The 20,806-nt window shown below is 36.7% G+C and overlaps 2 protein-coding genes and 1 long non-coding RNA gene across 3 annotated transcripts; 2 read left to right on the top strand and 1 right to left on the bottom strand.

Annotated features, from left to right (window-relative positions):
• Positions 1-3,178: 3,178 nt before the first annotated feature.
• LOC147287030 (uncharacterized) lies at positions 3,179-4,883 on the bottom strand. Its single transcript, XR_015122089.1, has 4 exons — positions 4,684-4,883; positions 4,551-4,596; positions 4,026-4,097; positions 3,179-3,385 (listed from the first exon to the last, which is right to left on the bottom strand). It is a non-coding gene; the product is annotated as an uncharacterized LOC147287030 (long non-coding RNA).
• Positions 4,884-9,984: 5,101 nt separating this feature from the next.
• On the top strand, positions 9,985-10,461 carry LOC147287029 (uncharacterized). The gene has a single exon (XM_086240871.1). It carries the CDS (start codon positions 9,985-9,987, stop codon positions 10,459-10,461), a length of 477 nt encoding a protein of 158 aa, XP_086096997.1.
• A 4,871-nt stretch (positions 10,462-15,332) lies between these two features.
• LOC147287028 (PTI1-like tyrosine-protein kinase At3g15890) lies at positions 15,333-20,345 on the top strand. Its single transcript, XM_086242030.1, has 4 exons — positions 15,333-15,809; positions 16,700-16,847; positions 19,035-19,297; positions 19,371-20,345. The coding sequence occupies exons 1-4, from the start codon at positions 15,766-15,768 to the stop codon at positions 19,978-19,980; spliced, it is 1,065 nt and encodes a 354-aa protein (XP_086098156.1). The 5' UTR covers positions 15,333-15,765; the 3' UTR covers positions 19,981-20,345.
• The last annotated feature ends 461 nt before the right edge of the window (positions 20,346-20,806 follow it).

The following is a 20,806-nucleotide window of genomic DNA, read 5'->3' as shown; positions in this document are numbered from 1 at the left end:
AATCATGAGTTGGATAATTCTTTTCATATTCCTTCAACTGTCTTGAGGCATAGGCTATCACTCGCCCATTCTGCATCAGTACACATCCGACTCCTATTATGGACGCGTCGGTGTAGACTTCATAAGGATCTTCATTGTTGGGTAAGACTAACACTGGGGCAGTTGTCAGTCGTTTCTTGAGCTCTTGGAATGCTTCTTCACACTTCTCGTTCCATTCAAACTTGAATCCTTTTCTGAGTAGTCGAGTCATCGGGGTAGCAATCTTGGAAAAACCTTCTACAAACCTTCTGTAATAACCTGCTAATCCAAGAAAACTACGGACTTCTGTCATGCTCTTCGGTTGTTCCCAATTCAGAACTGCTTCGATCTTCTTGGGATCAGGAGATAATCCTTTTTCTGAGATGATGTGGCCAAGGAACTGTACCTCTTTCAGCCAAAATTCACATTTTGACTTCTTGGCGTAAAGTTGCTTTTGAAGTAATGTCTGTAGAACAATTCTCAGATGCTCTTCATGCTCTTCCTTACTCTTGGAGTAAATCAGGATGTCGTCGATGAAGACAATAACAAATTTGTCCAAGTATGGACGGAATGCTCGGTTCATCAGGTCCATGAATGCGGCAGGTGCATTTGTCAATCCAAACGGCATCACAACGAACTCATAATGTCCGTATCTGGTACGAAAAGCAGTCTTTGGGACGTCTTCGTCTCGAACTCTGAGTTGATGGTAGCCGGATCTGAGATCAATCTTTGAGAAGTACTTCGCTCCACTAAGTTGATCAAATAGCTCGTCAATTCTAGGCAATGGATACTTGTTCTTTATTGTGACTTGGTTCAGCTTCCGGTAGTCTATGCAGAGTCGCAATGTTCCATCATACTTTTTGGCGAATAGAACAGGGGCTCCCCATGGTGATATACTTTCTCTGATAAAGCCCTTCTCCTTCAAGTCGTCTAATTGCTTCTTCAGCTCCACCATCTCAGCTGGTGCCATGCGGTAGGGCGGGATTGAAATAGGTTGAGTGCCTGGTACAAGTTCAATCTTGAATTCTACTTCTCTTGTTGGTGGGATTCCGGGCAGATCTTCTGGAAAAACGTCTGGGTATTCGTCTACCACTGGTATTGGTTTATCTTCCTTCTGCTTGGCTTGTGTGGAAATGATGAGTGAATAGCATAGCATAACTCTCTTGCTTTTGAAACAAACTCTCAGCAATGGGTTGATGGGTTGTAGCGGTTTGTGCAATCGGATGATCACCTCTTCTCTGTTACTCGTGACTACCTTCACTTTTCTTTTCTCACAATCGATCTGTGCCTGATTTTCTTGTAACCAATCCATTCCTAGAATAAGGTCGTAGTAATCCATGTTCAAAGGGTATAGGTTTGCTGTCAAGACTCGGTTTTGGACTACTAGTTGGCAAGATTGGTAAATTCTATCTACTTCGGTTGTTGTTCCAATGGGTGTACTCATGTGGATGGTTTCAGCTAAAGGTTCAGCATGCAATCCTAATTCCTCAGTAAAGCTAACAGAGACAAATGAATGTGAAGCACCCGTATCAAACAAAATTCTAACTTCAGTATTAAAGAGCAGTATAGTACCGTCAAGTGGGGCTTCTTCCTGGTTAGCTCTTACTGCAAAAACTCGTCCTCCTCTAGCTGGTTGTGGTCTTCCTCCGCCACCTCTTCCTTGTCCTCCACGATTGTTGGGTTGTGGTGGTGCATGTTGCAATGGTTGAGCTCTAAATGGTTGTGGTGCAGCCTGTATCTGTGGTTGTGGCCTGGGGGCATTCTGCTGTGTTCTAGTAGGACAATCATTTCTGTAGTGACCTTCACCTCTACACTGGAAACAAATTTGAAGTCTAGTCCTCTTCCAGTTTCTTTGGTTTCGGGAGGGTCCTCCCCTCTGAAAATTTCTTCTTTTTCCTAGTCTTGTTCCCTCAGACCTCGCAATTTCCCCTTTCTGTCTAGTTGCAAGGAAATCCTGCTCCTGAGCATAAGCAGCATTGACCACATCTTTGAAAACTGTAAACCTTTGACTTGCCAAGTATTGGCGAATCCCGTTCTTCAGACCTTGCAGAAATCTGACAGTCTTTGCCTTCTCATCATTCATGGTAGATGGGACGAAACGTCCAAGTTCAGTAAACTTTCCCACGTATTCAGAAACAGTCATGTTTCCCTGCTCTAGATCCATGAATTCCTTCATCTTTGTCATTTGCAGTGGCTCGGGAAAATATCTGTCGTAGAACAATTCCCTAAATCCTTCCCAAGTCATAGTGTTAATATTTTCTCGGTGCCTAATGCATCTCCACCATCCGTCAGCTTCGCCTTCAAACACATGTGTAGCTAGCCAGATCTTGTACTCATCTGGTGCGTTAATCGACTCGAGCTTCTTCTCGATGTGCGTAACCCAATTCTCAGCTAAATCGGGTTCGGAACTTCCGTGAAACTTCATCGGCTTAGTCCTAAGGAAACGATCTAAGTACTCGCCTCGTCGCTTATCTTCACGTTCAGCGGGAGTGAGACGGTTACCAGCTTGTTGAGCAAAGAAAGCCTGCATAAATTCAGCCATTTGCTGCGGGTCGAACCGATTATTGGCATTACTGTTAGTTCGATCGAAACGGGGCGGCATCTTGTCAGCAAGACTGAAAACAAATAAGGGAATGATTGACACAAATGATACAAGGAACAAAAGTGTTTCAAGGGAAAGACTTATCGAAGAATGTGTTTGGTTGGAAACTTCGAAAGAATCTGCTGAATCGGCTCTGGGTTGGCATATCCTGCATATTAGTAAAAATAATCTACTAACAATCTTACAAAGTTATTTATTTATTTATTATTGTTATTATTATTATTATTTTAGGTCGTACCGCTCTGATACCACTTTTTCTGTGACGCCCCGAAACTGGGAACACCACAGCGGCACCCGTCTTAAAGATCCTGAGACTATAATACCCCTTACCCCGAGTATTATATTCCCAAGCTCTCTAAAACGAGTTAAGCCCTTTTTATTGAAGAACCCGGGTTGGATCAGAGTAGTAAAAATACAGCGAAAGAAATTACTGAAAATACCTCATATTATAAATAACAGTAAAGAGTACCAACCCGTGAGGGTTATGTGTTTCAAATACACTAACCCTAATGCTACAAAATAAAACAGTAGATAAACAGATATGTCAGGATAGTCCAACCCACGCCAGAGTAATTCAGTCTTCAACAAAGTGGTGCAACAAATTGGACTCATGGATAGCCATTGGGATATGCCACCTACGAGGATGAAAGAGAAACACCACCACAGATCCAAAGAAAGGATCTAAACTAGATAGCAAGACTGAAACTGACAAGCTGCAAGTGCCACACCCACGACCTCAATCTTGGTCTCCAACAACTGGATTATCTGCACTCACAAGAGTACAGTAGGGGGTAAGCGTCACATACGTTCATCGCTTCCCCTCGAGGGAAAATCCTGGTTAGGTTTGAAAGCAATACTCGAAGATATAGGATTTCAAGGAAAACAGTTTAAAAGCAATGCACACCCAAAAACAGGGTATCAATATCAATAATATTGTAACCAAAGCCAGTAATGATAAAGATAATTATGCCAATAATCAGTGAGTAAAGCCTTTGCATGCTCATACATCTTTTTCAGTGAAAATCCTTCCTGTCACGTGACATAGTTCAGAAACATACCTGCGACCGATCACATACAGGCCAACCACCAGTATCGGAAATTCAACCACCACCTCGATACTGTGGTGAGAGTATCCATTTACCTGGTAATACCACATTGGTTAGCCTCCCCAGAAGGACATTCGACTAACCAGTCCGTACTTACCCCTCCAGAGGTTTAGGGGATCGAAACCCAAGGTCACAACACGTGCCCGTTACTCTCAGGTCGTCCAAGGTATCACACAGAAAATCACACAAATATGCCATACAAAAATCATGCACATTCTCTGTGAAAGGCATTTTCATATACATATAGTACGAAAATAGGCAGGAAATCCAATAACCGGGATATGAAACTTTCCCCCTACCTGTTTTACCAAAGTGTGTCCCTTGCCTGATCCCTTTCCTGTGTCTGGGTCCCACTTGTACCTGTTGGGAAACTGGAGATCCGAATCCGACGACAGCTATTAGGAACGTACTAAACGTACTCTCGGCCTTGTCTATTAAGACCAGGTAAAATTTAGAGGTTTGGCACTAGCGTAACTTGCTAGGCTTCTCTAAATTCTTGATCCGGCATGACCCTGCTCCCCGAGGCAGACAGTCATGTCAGACCGTGTGGTTTCTAAGTTTATTTTAATTTATTGTCGAGGAGGTTGATCAGATATGAACCTTACAACGTGACCAGGTCAGTGCATGGGGAAACTGAGGGAGCTCTGGCTCAGTACCCAACGCTTGTATGCTCATGGACTGACCTTAGTCATCACGTTATTTGGTTACCACTGATATGGCCTCAATATTTATTAAGTTCATTTAATAACAACAGTTAAACGGTATTTCGTCTATAACCACCACTTAAACAACAGCAAATCAAATAAGCTGGGTTAAGGGTATACCTGTTGAAGACTTCCCACGAGCAGAGTCTCGGTACTACTAGACTTGCTAAATAATAAGATTAAAATAGCCTAATTAACAAGAGATTTATTTAACAAAATTTTAGCAGAAATTCGACAGGGATCAAGAAATTACCTATGGAGCTCAGAAATGATTTTTTTTAAAACTTCACCAAAACATAGCCTTCACACTACTAGAATTGAAGAGCTCGTCGCCACGATCGCGTAGGCGAAATCGGATCGTCGATCGGAGCTCCAGAACTCAAGATAAACTCAAAACAAGATTGAAGAAGAGAGAGAAAGGAGGAGAGAGGAGAGAGAAGCTCTCTCTTGGGAAGCGTGCGGCTGAATTTGTGAGGATCAGCTGGGGTTCACGCCACTATTTATAGGGTGAGTGAGTGAGTCAACTCGGTTGACTCATCCGAGTTGACTGGGTTGACTCAAGTCAACCGTCATAACTTTGACTAATGAGAAATTGACACGTGGCGAAGGCTTTGACACTTGGCTGCACATGCAGCCATCAGATCTTGCTGCCATGCATCGTTAGACGCTCCAGATCGTGCCACGTGGCGCGATCTGGTGTTTTTCCTATTTTATTTTCTTTTTCCTATTTTTCTCAACTTCAAAAATTAATTAAAAATAGCTCGGGACTCGGAAAAATACCCCGAAAAATACTACGGACTCGTATCGACTAGTACTAATTAACTATGAGGTCAAATTACCAATTTTCCCTTTAGAAAAATTTCGAAAATTTCAAGCTCCACAAACTAAGATAAAATGCTTTTAAAAATGAAATTTTGGGAAATTCATAAAATAATCTCCCGGACTCGGAATAATACGAGACTTGCTCCGTTGGGTTCGTGAGTAAAAGTACCACCTTCTAAAGGTCTAACTTGGGTCAAAACTCTAGTCAAAGTTGGTCAAACAATTAAAGCTTAAGGTGAAAAATACGATTTTCCGCCAAACAAATTTCTAGAAAAATTCTAGAAATTAAAGAAAAATTCCAAAATAAATTTGGAAAATTTTGGGTCTCACAGATGATCTATTAGGCTAGTCAAAAACTAAGGCAGTTTTCCCCCTTTCACTCTGTTCGGCTTAGCCTACGTCTACGGAGCAGCAGGAAAAAATCCACTAATTGAAATGGAGGTTACAAAATACAAAATAGCTCTAGGCTATTACAAATGACAACAACTCATACAAAGCAACAATCAGAATAATAGATAAAGAATCAAAAAACAGATGCGGCACCTTTTTCTCTTAGCAATCGCCCAACAAACAGTACAAAAAAAAAAAAAAAAACCACGTACACTCTTACAGCCGACCCTCTCTTTGGTCTCTTATCTATTCCCTCTCTTACACACCGAAGCAAAAAGCTTCTTTTGTCTTGATAAGTTGCTGCCAGCATACCCTAATGGGTCCCATGTACGCCCACATAAAAGACATCAAATGGACTTGTAAATTAAGCCACAACCCATAAGCCCAAATTGAGATATAAATCAACACATAACAATTTAGGCCGCACAAAGATACTTATTATATGGTCTAAATCCAAACTTACTTGAACCGTTGGATTCCAGCCTAAAATATATTTTAACCAATGAAAAAATATTGGTTCAAAAGTATACATAAAAGCAGTAAAGCACAAGGATCGACTTATGTGATATATGATCGAAAGTTGTCCACCAACTTTGAAAGGTATGTTGAAAGTTGACCACCAACCAATAAATTATGAGGGTTTTCAGTAGTCGTATACCTCACACCCACAGTATCAAAACTCACAGTCGTCCTAACATACTTTGTAATTTCTTGGGATATGAAATTAATTACATTATTAATTATCTCTAATTAAAGTATGATGTCAAGGTTGTTATAGAAGAGCAAAGGCTGCAAAGCTAGGCCCATTCCAGTGCAAAGCTTCTTCGTAGCTCTTCGATCATCTGGTACTATGATTTGGCAGATGAAAATGATTGCATATATATTTACATGACCAAATATATATGATATATGATCTATGGCCTGACATGTTGTTGCTTGAAAATCAGCTGTCATCTTCATTGTTGAGGATCTGTTTGAACCAGCAGAAAGATTTCCAGTCCCTTCTAATTCTAACAGTTCTGAGAGACTTTCAATAATTGGTCTTTCTCACCATTTTTTCAAATATTATCTTATAAAGGATGCAGTGGGAACGGAAGAAAGTTTGAAGACAATAGCTTCTTTTGAAGTAAAGGTAGAACATCTTGTTGATCTTTTAATAAAGCTATATATAGCACCACTATTGTAATCAAAATCTCGAGAGAAATGCAGAGCTCTAATCACATCCAGCATGACAGAGCTACACCAAGCAGGAGTTAAGTTTCAGGTGAGATCAAAGGAAAGCTTTTTTGACATACGATTCATCAATGGGATCCTTGAAATTCCAAAATTGCAAATATGGGATCAAACAGAGTCTACAATCAGAAATATGATTGCCTTCGAACAATGTCATGGCAATTTCATGGACAACTACTTAAGTGATTACGTTGTCATTATGGATATTTTTGTGAACACTCCAAAGGATGTGGAGTTGCTTATTGAGTATGGAATTGTAGAAAATTTTCTAGGCGACAACAGTAAGTTGTCTACTAAGATTAACAAATTTTCCATTTTTCTGATTTTAATGAATAATAAAACGAATAAATTAACATAGGATACATGACAAATATTTTATTTAATCTCTACTACACCTATTGTTCAAATTTAACACTACAGAGACCCTTTGTAAGTATTAATCACATAGCAGATGGTCATATTGTTCATGTCAAATCCTTTCACATGTCATTTTGCCTTGTTGTCTCTGGGTGGAAAAATTATTAGTTGCCTTTGACTTTAACCATACAATATTTAATAATTTAATAATAAAGAATGTTGAATTAATGGATTGAAACATTAATATTAGCTTGCCGAGTACCTTTTGAGTTAAGTTTCAGTTTACACACAGAGAAATCGAGAGTAGGTGGAGAGACAAAAAGCAGCAGAAGCAAGAAGAAGAAAAAAACAAACCAGCAACCAAGTCTCATTCTCATTCTCTCTCTCTCTCTCTCTGAAATAATGCTTTGCCTGTAAATGTGTCAGAGACTATGACCGTCCTTCCTTTTTGTTTCATAGCAACTTTCGTTTTCAATTTTATAGTTTGTTTGATTTATTGCAGATCCATATTTATCTTTATTTTGAGCTCAGATCTATAGTTGATTGCATTGAAATCGATTTTTCAGTTCGCAGTTTCAATTTTAGTTCGTAGTTGTAGTTTGTAGTTTCAGTTCACAATTGCAGTTTGCAGTTGCAGTTTCATTTCATAGTTTCAATTTCAGTTTGCAGTTTCAGTTCACAGTTTCAGTTTGCAGTTTCAGTTGAAATCTCAATTGTAGTTTCAATTTCAATTGTAATTTCATTTATGAAAATTCTCAAATTTGATGTACTAGTTTGAATTTGAGGTCTCATAATTTTTAAATTCTTCATTACAATAACATTTTCATAAAGGCTTTCTTATTATGTGTGTGTGTGTGTGTTTTTTTTTTTTTTTTTTTTTTCATTTTTTTGGGTTTGCATATCTTTTTATGAAATATAGAGTCCTCCTTTTAATGTTTTTATATTTGGGTGCGCACTCTAAGAAATTTGTTTGCATGTGTCGTTAATTTGCAGGTAGTGTTCATCACTTCCCACTTTCATGGTTGCCTAGATTCAATTTTAAAGTTGAAATTGGGTTAATATATATTACTTAGAAGTTAGTTTTTGTGGGCTTGTGCATTTTTGTGTCTTTTTTTTAGGCTAATATACCCATCCAAGCCTTTATGGAATTTAGTCTCATGAAAATTGATAACTCCTTGACTATGGAAATTAAGTTGAGTACTGCACAATGAATAACAGTTCTTTGAATTTTTTTTTTCTTTTTTATTTGCTGAATAACAGTTCTAATGACCTATCGGCTATCATCTATGACATTACTGCATTTGTATTTTTTTTTTCTCCAATTAAAATTTCTATGTATCTTTTTTTAATCTAGAATTTGTATATATGTTGGAGTTCAACGAAGATTGTGTAGTGGGAATTCAATTTGGGACTTATTCAAAATTATTGAGAAAATTATCATTATATCAATATATAGTTAGTTGGTAATATTACAACTACACTTGGATACATAATTGATGAGTACATTCAGACCAGAAAAAAAAAATGATGAGTACATGACTATAGACGTTTAACTTTCCAATTTCACTTGCTCATAAAATGTTTGTTTTTAATCTTTTTACAGTATAGAACTATATATAGACACAAGTTGTAGTGGTTTAATCCGGCCTTTTAATCTTTTTATTTTTTTAATGGTAGGGGGTAAGTAGATGGTTGTGTTCTACAACTTCTACTTCTACATCATAAAGGCCCACTAATTGATTGGAGCTAGTAATTGTGGAAATGTGTTTGGGTCATTACATTAGTCCATTTTATGTTATAGCCCTCTTTTTCTATTCTAGCTAGCAGCTTGGTACACATGAAGCTAAAGGACGTGCAACACTATTGTGATTTTATACATAAAAAACATGTATAAAAAATAGGGAATTATATAGCAATCTTACCTTAATTTGTCCAAATATGGCCTAAGTTAACCCAAAATAGTTTAGAAAGTGGGTGGTTAAGCGACTAGTGGCCAACTCAGGTTTTAATATCCAATTTCCAAAAACTCCATTTTTTTTTCTTTTGCTAATAACTCCCATTTTTATTTGATAACCCATATACATACACACTAACACACACAACAGAGCACAAAAGCATGCTTTTGATAAAAGATGGGTATTCGTTTTATCTTCTCCAATAATGTATACCCCATCAAATACTGCTCATCATTGGGGTCTAAATTATGACATGTGATAACATGGTTTTAAATGAATACATAAAAAAGTTCACATGGTTTGGTTTCTAAGAGAGAATGAACCCACATACCAATAATATGCCTCATTTAATTTTTTTTCTTTTTTGAATTCATCACATAAAATATTGACACATCATTTAGAATCTCTAACACTGCTCATTTTTATTTGACTAGGATATCCTATGTTTTGCCCAAGTCTAACATACACACATCACATTCACAAATGTTTCACGTAATCCTCAAATAATAAAATAAGAAAACAAACAGACAAACCTTTATTCTCCCAAAGAATATATAGTTTAAGAATTAAAATGAATCCCCACTCACTCCCCCATCCCCATGTGTTTCCAATTCTGCTGCTTTGAAAATTGAGATTGAAAAGAAAAATGACAACTACTGAACCAAAAATGAATCCCCACTCACTCCCCCATCCCCACCATTGGAGCCTGCCATGCCCTCATCAAAAAGGACTTGGGCCACAACCGACTCACCGGCCTGATACCCGACTCCATTTCCGGCCTAGGAAACCTCATGCTCATGGATTTGAGCTACAACCACCTCATGGGTCCAATTCCCATCTGGCTTAGAACCTTAATTTCCCTCCAAACTTTGATCCTCAAAGGAAACCCAATGGGCCCATCACCAGTTCCTAGTGATGGGTTTGATGGTATGAAGGGACTAATGACCCTAATTTTATCAAACATGAATTTGCATGGTCCTATACCTCCATCTCTAGGTCACTTGCCAAGCCTTCGTGTGCTTCATCTTGATGGTAACCACTTGAATGGTTCAATCCCAATTAGCTTTCGAGAGCTGAAAGGTCTTAGTGAATTGAGATTAAACGATAACGGGCTAATTGGGCCAATCCCGTTTGGGAGAGAAATGGTTTGGAGGATGAGAAGGAAGCTTAGGCTTTATAATAATTCTGGGCTTTGTTACAATGCCAATAGTGGGTTGGAAGACAATTTGGACTCTGGCATTGGGCCATGTGACACACCAAAGCTCGGTCCCTGAAGAATCAATGTGTATCATCATCTGGTACAGTTTAGAAACTTTCAGTTTGTGTTGAGCTCTAATTTTTTTGTAACATAAAATAGGCCATGTGTACAGTGTAATGTATACTACTTCTGGGTATCCCATAAATAAGTTTGATACTTTGGTTGGGAAATTAAGGAGCTACTTTATGACTGTTTAGTCTAAGAATTACACACCGTCTTTCTTTGTTGGAATAAATTTAATTAAATTTAAAATTCATGGAATTAATCAAAAAATATACATAACCCTTTTTATCAAAATCAATTAGTATGTCAGTAGCAAAATTCGATTCCCTTAAAACATGCATTATTGAGTATTGAGTAAAAGAGAAAGACAATGCTATCAGTGACACTACTACAAACTAGCAAACAAATTGAGAACAAATAATGCATACATGAAATCCAAGAATGGCAGCGTATCCTTCTAGAACTGTCACTCCAAGTACTACAAACCTTAATCATCAACTTGCATATTTCCATGTCTTATATATACAGCCAATTTCTCAAAAAGCTCCATTCAAAGGTTTGTCTTCTAGGACTCACCAAAACCACTGCCACTCTGGTCTGACATCAATCATTGGCGGGTCATGAATCATGATCTACTTAGTAAGATAATTGGATCATAATGTCATGGATAGGCTAGCAATCTCAACCCGTTGTTCTTATGTTAGATGATGAAATGGTCCTCACTCATTAATCTTATCACCTTTAGCTGTACTAGTATCCCCAAATTGCTTCTGTGCTACATATGAGAGAAAAAAAAATATTTATAAAAACATTAAAAATGAATGAGGTACAAAGGTTTACACAAAGATAATTAAAAAAAACACACAATCCAAAAATAACTCATTTTTTAATGCAAAAGAAGCCAAAGAGGAGTGAGAACGAATTTGAATTTTGGAATTTGGTGTGGAGGTAAATAGTCTCTACCTACTAGCACCCAACCTAGATAAACATATATTCTAAGTTGCAACACACCCAACTCATATCATTATATATTCTGATGTAAGATTTTACATTCTTAATACAGGATATATTCTCAACACATACGTTCACTCATGTGTAAAATAACTTCAATTATATTTATAATTTATATTGGGTGACATGTGATGTGTAGTCGTTCTACCTAACACATGAAATGTTTGTTTTGATAATATGTCAATATTAAATAGACCTGTCAAAACATCCCACGACCCGTAAATTTTCGGGTTTGGATTGGAGGTTATTGGGTCGTATCAAAATCGTGTTGACCCGATAACAACCCGTTAAGATAACAAGTCGTATCAGTGCCAACCCGCGAAACCCATTAGATCGGTTAAAAATAAGGGCATTTAAGTAATTTTATCACTTAACAAAAACAACTCACCTAAACACTTCACAGCCGCTCTCTCTCTCTAGCTCTCTCTCTATGTGCTCTTTCTTTGCCAGTTACCACTTATCAGTAGTTTGCCTGGGCGAGCAGGGGTGGGTGTGGGAGGGGCTGGGGGAGTGCTGAGCGAGGGGGGTTGGGCTGGGGAGGGAGGAGGCCAGATCGGAGGGGGGGGGGGAGAAGGGGGGAATTGCAGGAAAGGGGGAAGGGGGATCACCAGAGGAGGGAGGAGGTTGGATCTAGGGGAGGGAGTGAATGAGTGATAAATTTTTATTATTTAAATTATTTCTAACATGTAAAACGGATTGGGTAATGTATATCCGTTATTTTTCGGGTCGTGTTTGGGTTGGAGTTTTTGCCACTTGTAGATTAACGTATCGGGTTCACCCGTTAACACTAACAGGTTATGTCGGGTTTAACCCGAACCCCCATAACACGATCTGTTTATCAGGTCTAATATTAAAGCATTCAACCCATAAATAATTAGTTGTGATAAGAAAAGCTCATGACATTATATATGGTATCATAAGACTTTACATGCCTAGCGTAAAATATACACTCAACATATATTTTTTAGTATTATTTCATACAACAAGAATTAAGTTTTTTAACCTCCGAAAATAAGTAATTTTCATTTTTAAAACATTTCACCATAAAACCCGAAAGATTAAACCAACCATGTTTTTGTTGCATTTTTCCTTAAGTTTACATTCATGTCCATGCACAAAGATAGGCCTCAGAGTCGCCAAGCCTGACTCCCCCACATCAAGTCCCCATCTCAAAATGATTTTATATAATTTTAGTTTAGCTATTATCAATTGGGTTCTGTTATTTTTTTTATTTTATTGATCAATTATTTATTGGTAGAATCTTGGGTTCTGTTACGAGCTTTAGCGCGTACCCATCTTATTCCAACCACTTTGGCCTATTCTACTACCTATTTGATGTTTCTTCTTTGCACAGTTTTGTAATTTCCATCACAAACACCAGTCAAGAAGGGCTTTCATTTTAAAATGAAGGCTTAATATGGACAATTAAAAAGTTAAAAAATCACTGCTTTCAACCATCTGGCACAAATAGAATGGTCTATATTGTGTAAACCAATAGCTAATAGTCCCCTAATAATGAGCAAATTTCCCATTTCTAAACCTAACATGCACTCTGCCCGAAGAAAACAAGAAAACAAAGCAAAAAAAATTTCCATATTGATATTCAAAAATGAGAATTCGAATTTGAAACCTTAGTTATAAAAATAAATACTCTTAATCATGAGTTATAAGTCCCAAAAAACTATATAAACAAATTGATTTGTTATATAAGTTCTTTTTGCTACCAATATTAGGAGCCATGATCATAGGCCACCTTAGACCCACAGGTGACTTTGTCTATGCACCATGTTGGTCATTAGTTCTGAGCTTATGGCCACATCTTTTTGGGTAGCAAGAAAAGAAAAAAGATAGGATTATGAATTATGGGTATTTTGAAAATATTGATGGTTGGGTAAAAGATGAATGGGGTAGAACCGTAGAAGGATAAGATGACTATAGCATCCTCTTCCTTTTGAGTACATAGGGCTACTTTCTCTCCCATTCCTAATGAAAATGAGATTATCCAAACATCTCATATAACTTGGTAAATTTCACTAGCTAGCTAATAGCTAACCAGGCCTATTTATTGTGTTTTTAATAGTCAATTCCTTGTATATGAATTATAGTCTTTTTCAATTAGTGGATATGAAGTCATAATCCTTACAATGACTATATTAAAGCAATTAATACCACATTTATGCAAGAGGCTCTATAAGGTGTCAAACTAATAGGCACCATAGTGTCATGTCTATATCATCTGGGAAATTATGGTTACAGGTGACACACCTACTATATATTAAACATTTTAGTACTGTGGGAGTGGGACATTACCTTTTATAAATTTTCTATGTTGGTCACAATTGCAATCAATGGAAACCCCACTAAATATGTGGACGGTTTAAAGCCAAAGTCAGCACAATAATAATATTATAGTTTAATGCAATTACTAATCACAAACCCCATAATTAATTATTTTATTGATTCCCAAATTAATGAAGTCCCTGTTTAAGTTTAACCATGAGTTAGAAGTAGGAGCATAATGAAACTATACCCACATGTTATTCTAGTTAATTCATCGATTTTATCTCTAACTAATAGCATTTGGCAACCTTCCATGCATCGAGAAATGTTACAAGAATTTTAAATTTCTTTGACGTTGATCATAGTCATTGAGATCAGAGTTAAGCTCACAGGTCCATTTAGTTTTGGGGAAAAACTGGAGGCTGAGCTGGAGAGGTTAGAGACGAAGGTCAAGTACGGCGTCCAAGGGAGAGAGAGAGAGAGTGAAGGGAGTGAGACAAAGAGTAATTAAAAAAACACGGAAGGAAAATAATGTAATTTAAAAAGCAGAATATTAAAGGGCTTTATTAACTGGGCTGAGCCATTGACTTTTATGGTATTGAAATATACATCTAGGTGATCATTATGGGAAATGAAATTACATATCGACTGTTATGAAATTTTCAAATGTCTTGTTGATTTATTTTTAATTTGCTATAAATGTTAACGGTGTGCATGTTGCTCTTTCTTCATGTTTTAAGTCTTTATTTAAAATGGGACTAATTGAATTCAAATACATTTCCAAGACAATACCATTTTTCAGAATTTAACAATTATTCATTTTGTTGAAAAATTGAATAATTTTTATATTTTATTTAGAGGAAATTACATAAATTTTTACATATTATTCATTTCGTTGAGTCTCGTTTTGATCTATAAATTTTTTTGAGTTATATATTGGTCCAAAATGAATAATTTTATCTCTCAAAGTCAACTCATTGGTACAAAATTAAGGGTTCAATTTTGCCCGATTTGAATAAAAATGAAACATTTCAGATAATTCATGAATCAATATGGCACTTAAAAACATTTGTAGACTAAAACGAGATTTAACGAATAATTAATGGATGATTTATGTAATTACCTTTTCTATTTATGTACAAACCAAACATTGGAATTGAAATAAAAAAAAAGTATTTCTTGATGATATATTACAAGAATGATAATCTAAAATTTTGTTTCTTGGGAAAATATAGAAATTGATTTAGGATTGAATTTACTTCAAAGAAGCCCTTGAATTAATGGACTCATAAAATCACCTTTAGTTTTATTGGGGAGATAGTGGGAGAGGATGGATGGTTTGGGAGTTACAATTTCAAACCCATCTATGACTATTGACTAGTGACTACCTTTCTTCTCTTATTTGTTTTTTTCTCATCTTATCGACCTATTTGTTTAAAAATTGGCAAAACTGTTTGTTTAGTGAGAAAATACTCAAAACAGTAAAAACTGTTAATAAATTCAACACAATTATTATTTATATATGCAAACCGTAAAAAACCGATAATATGATTAAAGAAATTGAAATGGGTCCCAAACTGTGTGTGCGCTTTGAAAATCGAAATTGAAAAAAAATGTTACCAGCTGGACCAAAAACTCGAAACAGAGCAACAAGAGAAAGCTTAAGGAAGAAGGGTGTGGACTTTTGGCTTTGAGCTTAACAATTATTCTGTGATTGGTCCCTTCAAATCTCCTCTGTTTTTCGGTTCTCAAAGCGCAACATTCGCCTAAAAGACTGTAGCTTTGCCCACAAAACTGAACCAAATGACCAAAGCAGCAAGCTTGGAATCTCACCCTCTTCGTCTTTTTGGGCTTTGCCTTTTCTCTCAGCTTCACTTCGCAACGAGCTAACAAGGGAGTTCAGGAAGACCCAGAAGAGCAAAAAGAGCTTGAGAATCTAGGAGGAGAAGAAAAAGGAGCTGATTTGGCTTAGTGGGTCGTTGCTTGATTGACTAAGAAGTGGGTTTCATTGGCGGGGGGTTTGGCAATGGCTTTTTGTCCAATGTTTTTCTGTGGAAAGGGCTTGGATCGGTACGTAAATCATTGTTTATTTCTAAGTTAAATTTGAAAATTTTTGGGTTTGATGATTTGCTGCTGTTTTTTATTTTATTTTATTTTATATTATGCATTATTTAACTAATAATGGACTCTAACTTGAAGAAATCTTCTGCTGTGGTTTTCTGGGTGATTAATGAGAACTGAAGTGGGTGTAGATTCTGGGTTTAGCTCTGATTTTAAGGACAAGCTCATCGGTGTTAATTAAATTGATGTTTATAATTTTCTGTTAGCTGGTCTTCATGGGTAAGGGTTGCGACCCTCTCTTACCACTTTTTGATTAGCAAAACAAAAAGAAAAATTGATTTGCATTCTGGGTTTATCTCAGATTAAAATATTCTGGCTTTTATCTGGAGAATATCCAACAATAGAAAAAATTCTTTCACAAAATAATCCATCTTTTTCAGGAAACAGAGAAGGAAAATGGGTGTTAGCAAGTGGAATTTGTCAGAAAAGGAAAGACAGAGTAAATAATTAATATTGGAGTGGAATCTTAATGACCCAGTTGAAGTTTACTGTTAAACAGATTCCAAACACGCATCAATGAACTGAGCATACTTGGCCTTTTGTTTTGTCCTATTTCTAATTACCTATCCACTTACAAAGATTTAATAGCCAATGCATCTTTTTAATACCATTTTCTTCATCAACCAAGAAAAGAGTTTCAACTTGAATTGACCCATTCTTCTTGATTAGGTTGTTGGTTTCTTTGATGCGGGTTTTCTGGTTGTTCTTGGTTTTTGGTTTGCTGCTGTTGTATTTCTGCTACTGATTAGTATTTTTCTATTTCTTCTTCATTAAATGAAAAAAATATTGTAATATTATATCCCTCATGCTATATGATTTAATGGAAATCTGATTTACAGAAAACAACGAGGAAAGAAGCAGCCAACATGGAGGATCTTTTCCTTGAAGGAACTGCACGCAGCAACAAACAATTTTAATTATGATAACAAACTTGGAGAGGGAGGATTTGGCAGTGTTTACTGGGGTCAGCTTTGGGATGGATCACAAGTAATCACCCTAATATTTTCAATTTCCATTTTTCTTTTATTCAGAATTCTACTGGTTATTCAGCTAATTTTAACAGTTTATAATTAATTGATCATGGCAGATTGCTTATTTTGTGAAAGAAAAAAGTTATCATTCTTGATTTTACTAAAAAAAGTTATAAAAGAAAAGTGTCTCGTTATTTATATTTCTGAACTCTCACTCTTATTTTATTTACTGGTTCATCATTTAACTTTAAATCTCCAAAATATCATTTTTTTTCTTATTTTTGCTTGATTCATGTTCTTTAGATTATGGATTAGTTTCAAATTCTCAATTGATATGATTATCAGATTGCATAAAGATGGATAATATGGTTAGAATCTGTCCTTGTTGTTTCAGTGCTGGTTTTAGATCACCTGTTTGTGAGGCATTAAAAATTAGTATGCCCGATGAAGTGACCTTCAGTGTTCTAGAGCACGTAGGTACATTTAATTTCATAGAGCTGTGCCATAATTTTTAAAAGGGATGGTTATAGTATGAATTTGTACCTTTTCCTTATAGGAGGATTATGTGGTCAGACACAGCAGTAGGTATGAGATGATTTGGATTCTTCTTCTTGTAATGGTAATACACCTGTTTGGTCTAGTCATGAACCACTTGTGTCATTTTGTCGAGGATACGGTTTCCAATTATAAAAGTTTTTAGGTAGGTATATCCTTTTGCAACAAGTAACGAACATCTGAAGCTTACTAGCTGTCCAGTTAAGATCCTGTTTATGTGGTTGTAGGTAGTTTGTAAGGGAATAGGATTTATTCTTTCACTTTCAAGCCAGGTCTTGCATTTTAGGTTGGTTCCAACTTCATGTTATATTAGTTTTTTATTTTTAATAATCACTTATAGTATAATTTGAGGTTGTCCATAGATCTATACGGTCATATAAATTTTCTTGTTTCCTCATTTTATAGAAGGTATACACAAACTAGTATTTTAATGTACCAAATATTTATGGAAAATTTTTAGTGATACGACAAGAAAACATTTCCTCTGTCAAATTCTGTGAGAAATGCATTGCATGTTGGAATATAGTGAAGATATTAGATTGTGAAAGAGAAGACTAATTGGAAAGTTAGGAGTCATAGTGTTGATTAGTTCTCAAAAGAATTGAAACCACCAATAGTGTAGTGTTTTGGATGTTAGAATCAACCATCTGAGTGGAAGATATATTGTGGAGATACTATTTAATTAAGTATGAAGGATGGGGCATACCTATCCAAATTTCACAGAAGAACACGAGGCAAGATCATTTGCAGCTACATTATTGAAACTTAAAAGAGAAACATAAGATGACAGAGTGCTAATGCTGCAAAGTGCAAACTCTCAAGCTTGACTGATAGCTGCTAAATGATATAAGGAAACAATGAATATTAATTTCATAATTTTCTACCTTTCATTCTCACGTCCCAATTGGGAACCACTGCCAGATCAGCAGTACCCAATATATTTGGGCATATTAGATATACATACTGCTGTCTATAAGGAGGAACCAGTGCACAGGGCTTCCACCAGGCACCAACATGTGCTGGGGAGGGTAAAATTTATGCAGCCATTTCACTAGTACTAGGGGCTATTTCTGCAACTTGAACCTATGACCACTGGATCCCTTGGGGCAAGCCATACTAAGGTGCACCCTCATACATACTGCTGGTTAAAAGCATTATTTCAATTTGTTGATGAATTGCATCACTGTCACGACTTACGAGGATCTTGAAATCAGAGCGAGGACATGCTTCTACGAAATCATGCATTAATTTAGTTAGTAAAGTCCATTACTTTTTCGTATAGATTAGGAAAAAGATAAAAGTAACCCATTATAATTTCATGTAGAATTAGTTATAGTCACTCTAGTATTCGTTAATATGTATTATATCCAACTTTTTACCACTTGCTAGAGATAAAACCTCAGAGTAGGGTGCTTAAAAGATTGGTTTCATATTTATGTGTTCTTCTTGTACATTGAGACTTCTGCGCATTATTAAAATTTTGTGATGTGCTTGATTAAAATAGTTCTTTGCTTGATCGTAAATGGTGCGGTTGCATATAATGCTCCATCTTCTGTTGTTGTAAAATCTTAAGGCTGTTTGTCTGCCTATATTTACCCAAATTGTCTTTCATATAAAGTAGATATAATTCTGAATGATATGCATGCAGATTGCAGTTAAAAGGTTAAAGGTCTGGAGTAACAAAGCAGAGATGGAATTTGCAGTAGAGGTTGAGATACTGGCACGAGTTCGGCACAAGAATCTGCTCAGTTTACGTGGCTATTGTGCAGAAGGGCAAGAGCGTTTAATTGTATATGACTACATGCCAAATTTGAGCTTACTTTCTCATCTTCATGGGCAGCACTCAGCTGAATGCCTTCTTGATTGGACCCGGCGGATGAATATTGCAATTGGGTCTGCTGAGGGAATTGCGTAAGTGCTGAACCTAAGTTTCTCTTCTTTCTGTAACTCTCTCATATTGACCTCTTAATTTTATTTCATCCAGCTATCTTCACCACCATGCAACCCCACATATAATCCATAGAGACATCAAAGCTAGCAATGTGTTGGTGGACTCTAATTTCCAGGCTCAAGTTGCTGATTTTGGTTTTGCAAAGCTAATCCCTGATGGTGCTACACATGTGACCACAAGAGTTAAGGGTACCCTTGGCTACCTTGCACCTGAATATGCTATGTTAGGGAAAGCATCAGAGAGTTGTGATGTCTACAGCTTTGGCATTCTCCTGCTAGAACTTGCCAGTGGTAAGAAACCCATTGAGAAACTGAGTGCAACAATGAAACGCACAATTACTGATTGGGCACTGCCATTGGCTTGTGAGAGGAAGTTTGATGAATTAGCAGATCCCAAGCTCAATGGAAAGTATGTAGAGGATGAGCTGAAAAGAGTTGTCTTTGTGGCTGTACTATGTGCTCGCAGTCAGCCTGAAAGAAGACCTACTATGCTGGAGGTGGTAGAGCTACTAAAGGGAGAATCAAAAGAGAAGTTAGCTCAACTTGAAAATGATGAACTATTTAAGAAATCGCAGGCTGCAGACTATACTGATGGGACGTTGGCTGCTGAAGACAGCTCTGATTTCATCTCAGAGGAAAGATGAAAAACTGGATTGAAAGAGGGCGTTGTGCCTGGGATTGCACATAATTGCTGAGAAAATTAGAAAAAATGTAGATGTGGGTTTGGATTTACTCTTAACGTAAGGTGGCACTGGCTGTCAATTTATAAGAATTGCCAGGGATGATAGCTGCCTTTTCATTTAAAAGCATTGTTTTGGTGAGTGCCGTGTTATCTGTGTGCATTCCTCTTTTGCCTTTTCCCCTTGTTTTTAGGTTTGTTTTGTTTTGAGCATCTGAATGACATGAAAACTGTTTTTAGTGTTTATTGGCTGTCATCAGTCCTCACTATGGCTTTATTAGTTTGGTGACCTAGTGCTGCAATAGACAAAAGAAACTGAGTATATTGTCTGTTGATCCTGAGTTCCTATCCAATTATTAATTTACTTTTTACATCATCATGGACATGATCATCACATTGGTTGCCTCTAACCTGCACCATGAACCAAGACATATTGCTCCAGGTGCTATGTGGATTTTGGTCCCTAGCAACTAGCTTGGTACTGGGTTGGCCAAAACGGGTAGGGGTGGGCACGGTACGGTATGGTACGGTATGAGCCTCATACCGATACCATACCGAAATTTTTATTCGGTACGGTATCGGTACGACATTTTTAAAACTTGTACCATACCATACCAGTGTTTTATGAATTCGGTATGGTTCGGTATGGTTTCGGTATATACCAACATTTTAAACTTCTTTTTTTTTTTGTCAAAAAACAATATTTAACAACAAAAAAGAAATACTTTTTTTCCAACCAAAAGATAAAACAAAACCCAACTTGTACGTTCCTTTCATTTCTGTTGTGAACT

Source organism: Dryas octopetala, chromosome 4 (assembly GCF_963921425.1).
Source record: "Dryas octopetala chromosome 4, drDryOcto1.1, whole genome shotgun sequence".
NCBI classification, from domain to species: domain Eukaryota; kingdom Viridiplantae; phylum Streptophyta; class Magnoliopsida; order Rosales; family Rosaceae; genus Dryas; species Dryas octopetala.
The sequence above is the reverse complement of the archived record's forward strand: the minus strand, read 5'-3'. Positions and strand labels throughout refer to the sequence as shown.